Source organism: Anabas testudineus, chromosome 18, assembly GCF_900324465.2.
Source record: "Anabas testudineus chromosome 18, fAnaTes1.2, whole genome shotgun sequence".
Taxonomy (NCBI): Eukaryota; Metazoa; Chordata; class Actinopteri; order Anabantiformes; family Anabantidae; genus Anabas; species Anabas testudineus.
Window position 1 is genome coordinate 29,403,471 of NC_046627.1, and position 5,038 is coordinate 29,408,508.

General features: G+C 39.6%; 1 protein-coding gene across 1 annotated transcript; it reads left to right on the top strand.

Moving 5' to 3' along the window:
• Positions 1-2,381: 2,381 nt before the first annotated feature.
• On the top strand, positions 2,382-4,352 carry LOC113157827. Its single transcript, XM_026353443.1, has 2 exons — positions 2,382-2,667; positions 3,934-4,352. The coding sequence occupies exons 1-2, from the start codon at positions 2,382-2,384 to the stop codon at positions 4,350-4,352; spliced, it is 705 nt and encodes a 234-aa protein (XP_026209228.1).
• Positions 4,353-5,038: the final 686 nt, after the last annotated feature.

Consider the following 5,038-nt stretch of genomic DNA (forward strand, 5'->3'; position numbering starts at 1 on the left):
CCTGTGATTAACGTGTAGTGTAATGAGTCGCACACTGCACAGTCGGGGAACTAACCTTTTCAGAGTGCCCTTCTTCAAAAAAACTATGACCAATGTTTTCCCGACATGTTATGTCTTGCAAATAATGTCAGAGAATGACGCTATATGCACCAAGTGTTCAACTTTAATAACAACTGACTGGTTCTTTGCAGGAAATGGTAGCTGGCAGAGACCGAGCTGTTGCCCCCAGTGAAAGCCTCTTTTTTTACTAGTGAGGGCAGAGTTACATATGGATAGGTGCAGCAGCAGAATAATGCAGACATCTCACCCAACTATTGTGAGGAACAGTTAGCTGAGCCACACGTCAAATCTCTCAAGTTACCAGTTTACATGTTCCAGCCTTCACCAATGAGTTTTCTTTGTAGGGACTCAGCCTATGGGAACTTGTATGGGAACCGCTCCTTCATGTCAATAACACAACAAAGGCATCTTATTTTTCATCTGGTCTGGGTTTTTGGATCATCCAGGAGAAGTTGGAAGACAAAAAAATGGATGGATTGATGATCTACACAGATCTTGAGGTGCAGTCTTCACCAGCTAGTCCTTCCCTTTGTCTGCCGTTTGGTTGGGGGTAGACAGTGTACAGTGGTTTTATCAGTCATCTTGCTTCCTGCTTTTGCTCGAAAAATGGTTAATGAGTGCAGTGAGCTTCAACCAAAACAGTAAAATTGTGGGCTGAAAAAAATGGGGCTGCATGGCTATTTAACACATAATTCTTTGACCTAGTGTTAATATACAATAACAATTAGCACAGCTTTAATTTAACACTGGCAATGTTGAGTAAATCATACAATGTATGGTACACAAAGGAAGGCTTCACCCTGAATGAGCCCTGAGTTCAGTTTTTACTTCAAAGATTCACTACAGTAGATGTTTGTGTGAAAAAGCTGTTGACAGATTTAAGGGACTGATTCAATCTTTTATTTTGGAGTCATGTACAAACACAGAGGAGGGCAGTTATCCTAACTTTACTCCAGTACAAGATACTTGATACTATTGTTCCTCCAAAAAGGTAGGTAGTGAATCAGAGGAAGATAGTTCCATGGTACAATTCACAAATCTGTAGCTTAAAGCAGAGATCACATAAGCTGGAAAGGAGGTGGCGTTAGATGAATCTTACCTAGCCTGGAAAGATAGTTTAATAATATATAAAAAACCCATAAAGCTAGAACCACGTATTTATTTATTCATAGAGGCAAATAAGAACAACCCCAGGCTTCCTTCAGCACCGCAGCCAGACTGACACAAGCCTAGTCACCCCTCAACTCTCAGAAGTAATGACTTCATGAATTTCTTTACTAATTAAATCATAACTATTAGAGAAATAAGTGATCAGATGCTCCCTGCAACTGGCATGGATGGTTTTGCATACTTTTGGATGCTTTTTGTTTATTACTTGTTTATTATCTGTGGTTTATGTTGCTACTTTTCTTGGTTGTCACTTTTCTTTTTATATTTAGTCATTTTTCTTTTTGTGTCCTTTTGACACCTCCCTTAGTTTCCCGGTCCTTCTCTGTTTTTGAATTTGTGTGTTAATAAACCTTCTGTTCTATTCCTGTTTCGAGCCTCCCATTTTCCAGACACATGATGTCTAAACATATTGTTACACTATTGGCCTCAATAGGTTAAGAAATCTAGGGTGAGAAATCTCAGAGTTATCTTTGACCAGGATATCTCCTTCACTTCATACATCAAATAAATCTCTAGAACTGCCTTTTTTCATCTGAGAAACATTGTTAAAATTAGGAGCATCCTGTCCCAAAGTGATGCTGAAAACCTAGTCCATGCATTTGTTACTTCCAGACTGGACTATTGTAATTCATTATTAATAGTTTGTCCCAATAACTCATTAAAAAGCCTCCAGTTAATCCAAAATGCTGCAGCCAGAGTTCTGACTGGAAATGGCAAGAGAGATCATCAGACCAGTTTCCCAGCCATTTGTTCTTTTTGAATTAGAATTCTCAATGTGTATGAGTGTGAATTTCTCATATTGCACACACGGTAGTTATTACTGCCACAGTCATTTACTGTGGCTCATGTTGTTCCATTCAAGTCACAGTGGAGAGTTTCCAGTCAGTGCATCAGCCCAGCAGCTGCCTGTTCAGAGCAATGCAGTGCTTCATTATAGTCCACGCTACAGTGTCTGTCAAAAGGAAGTAACATTCTTCAGCTTGAGAAAGGGACTGCTTCACTAAGTCTTAACAGCTCCTGTGGTTCCTGCATACCTGCTAGTGAACAGACTGGTATACTACTGTGCCAGATGAAAATCTCAGCAACAAGTCAGAGAAAGGAGTGCACATACAGAATCATATCCCAGTGGTGGAAAGTTATTTCACCACAGAATGGTTCGAGCATTCTGTCTGGAATTTTGTAATGTAAAGCTGGTCTTCCTCCTGCTGTGCTCTGTCACAGGCTTGCTGCAGATGGACCAGCGCAGAGATGCAGAAGACGACCAGGAGCTCAACAAAGCTATTTTGGAAATGCTTCACATCAATAAAGTGTCTGCGAGTCATCAGGCCAAACCACATCCCTACATGAAGAAGGTCTATCAGCATCTGGACTCACTCGAGGCACAAGACTTTGGGCGATCGGACGGAACGCTGGTGCAGAGTTTTCGGAGTGTTGCTGGTATGGATTTGGAATTAATGACCATGTGATTTTAAGTTACCTTCTTTCTTTTAATAACTACAACAATGTTACATTATTATTATAAGCAATTAGCTATTATACATTAATTTAATAAAGGAAAGGAAAGAAAAGGAAAGTGACAGAAAATATCAAACAAACATTATGTGATTATGCATTTGCATTGGCCAAATGAGACACTGATGGAAGATGTTTCCTTCAGTAAAGCACTTGCTGTGACACATTATTACTAGTTCTGGCTGCAACTCAAGTGTTATCAAGCAACTGAAGGATCAGTCATTATTGTACCTACTACCTATCAGCAGGCCAGTAGATGGTCTACAATATATGTGGCAATTAGTTTAAATCTAGTGGCTTTAGTAAAGATGACAAAAGCAACAGTGGTGGTTGATGTAACTTAAAAGTCTGCATAGGTCAGGGTGGGCGGGATGGAGACAAAACACTGGACTTTGAGACGATAGACACCAGTTTGTTTCCCTTTTTAGACTCTTTGTCCATTTTGTAACATTCTTGTGAAAAACGTAACATGCACATATTAAAAACACAGCTAACACACTTTTGGTGTTGAGTTTCTGTTGCTGAACAGGAGCACATTGCTGTTCTGCATTTATTGTTGTGATCATGACAACAATGGTCAAGTGAATAATTACAACCCAGTAAGCCGACATGTGGAGCTGGGACCTACTAACACATAAAGGTCACTAAATGTCGTGACGTTTCCACCATCAAACTCCTAATGGCATCTAACAATGAAGAAACATCCTAGTCTTGTCTCACAAGTTGCTGCTTCATCTAGGTTAATGAAAGAGTTGAGCCCAAAGTAACACTGCGTTTGTGGATCTTTTTCTCATCACACTTACAATAATGTACTCATGAATTTGCTTCAAAAACATAATGATGCCTTCAGACCAACTTCAGCAAAGTCAGAAACATACCCTGACCCCTTGCTGGGGTCAAACTATAAAATTGCTATTGATACTACATTTCCCACAATGCAACTGTAAATAATACTCATTTGTTAGACCTTCTCTACCTTGAAACTGTTCATATTGTTCACCAAGACTTTGTATTATAAAACAGTTGTTTCCAACGTTGGGTTATTTTCCCGGAAGACAACTGTTTTCACAGACTTAGAAGTAATCATGACTAATCAACTGCATGTGTTTGTAATGTATTTGTGGTGAGCTACTTTTATTTCGTTTTAAGGTTCTAACTAATCCTTTCATTTTGATCTTATGGATCGTCTAGGTGCACATCAGGCTCCTCCAGGCTGGATCTGGTTCAATGTCAGCAACTCGAACCCCTCCATGATGGGTGCAGAACTGGTTCTGTTCAGAAAAACCCTCCACTCAAGTCCCCTCAGTGTGAACGTCACCTTGCACAGTGTCACAGCTTCACAGCAGGGAGCTCTAAAGGAGAGTCCAGCTCTGGAAGAGAGACAGCTGAGCCTGGACCAGCGACCCTCATCTGGATATGATGTGTTTGATGTGTCAGCTGTTCTTGATGTGAAGCCTCTGGAGGTGGTGGGCTTTCACCTGCGTTATACAGACGAGACTGGGAGTCTGGTCCTTCATGATGCTCTAACACAGAGTCTGTACTGTCTGAACAGAGGTTCTCTAAGCGAACCATTACTGGTGCTTTACCAGGCACAGCCGCTCCACATCTAACTGTTACTGGGGACACTACTATAACTATTTTTAATCAAATCTCTATAGATTACTTTATAGTAGTATAGTATAGTTGTTTTTTTTAATTAAAAAAAGGGGGTGCTTCTCAAACCCATTTTAAAGTTATATGATATGATAAAATACAATATATGATACAAACCCTTTATTGTATATATATTTAAACATTCCTTTGCATTGTGCTGCAATTTCTGATTTAACACTGTTAACCAATAATATATATTTATTATATTTTTTTATTTAGAAGATTGACTGTCATGTTAGTATAACATTCATGATTATGTACTGCCCTCTAGTGGATAAAGTAGTAATTACCATAGTGAGTAATACCCTTAACCAGAAAAAACAACTGTGTTAACAACTAGTCTACCATCTCTAATATCTACCATATTGTCTTAATTAGAAGTGACACTAGTAGCATCAGTATTGGTAACTGCATTGCTACTGTTAACATATAGATGCTGTATATTAACAGGGCTTTTCCACTGAAGGAACGTACTGGCCCATAGCAGAACTGTTCCACGGTTGGCTCAGGTTCTGCTTTTGTTTCCACTGTCCTCCAACTGCTGGGATCTAACTTTCAGCAGCCCTCAGGAGATGATCATCAATGAAGATACAGCATTGTTCTCCTGCTCCCTGCTTTCCAAGTTAAACTACCTGAGGGGAAG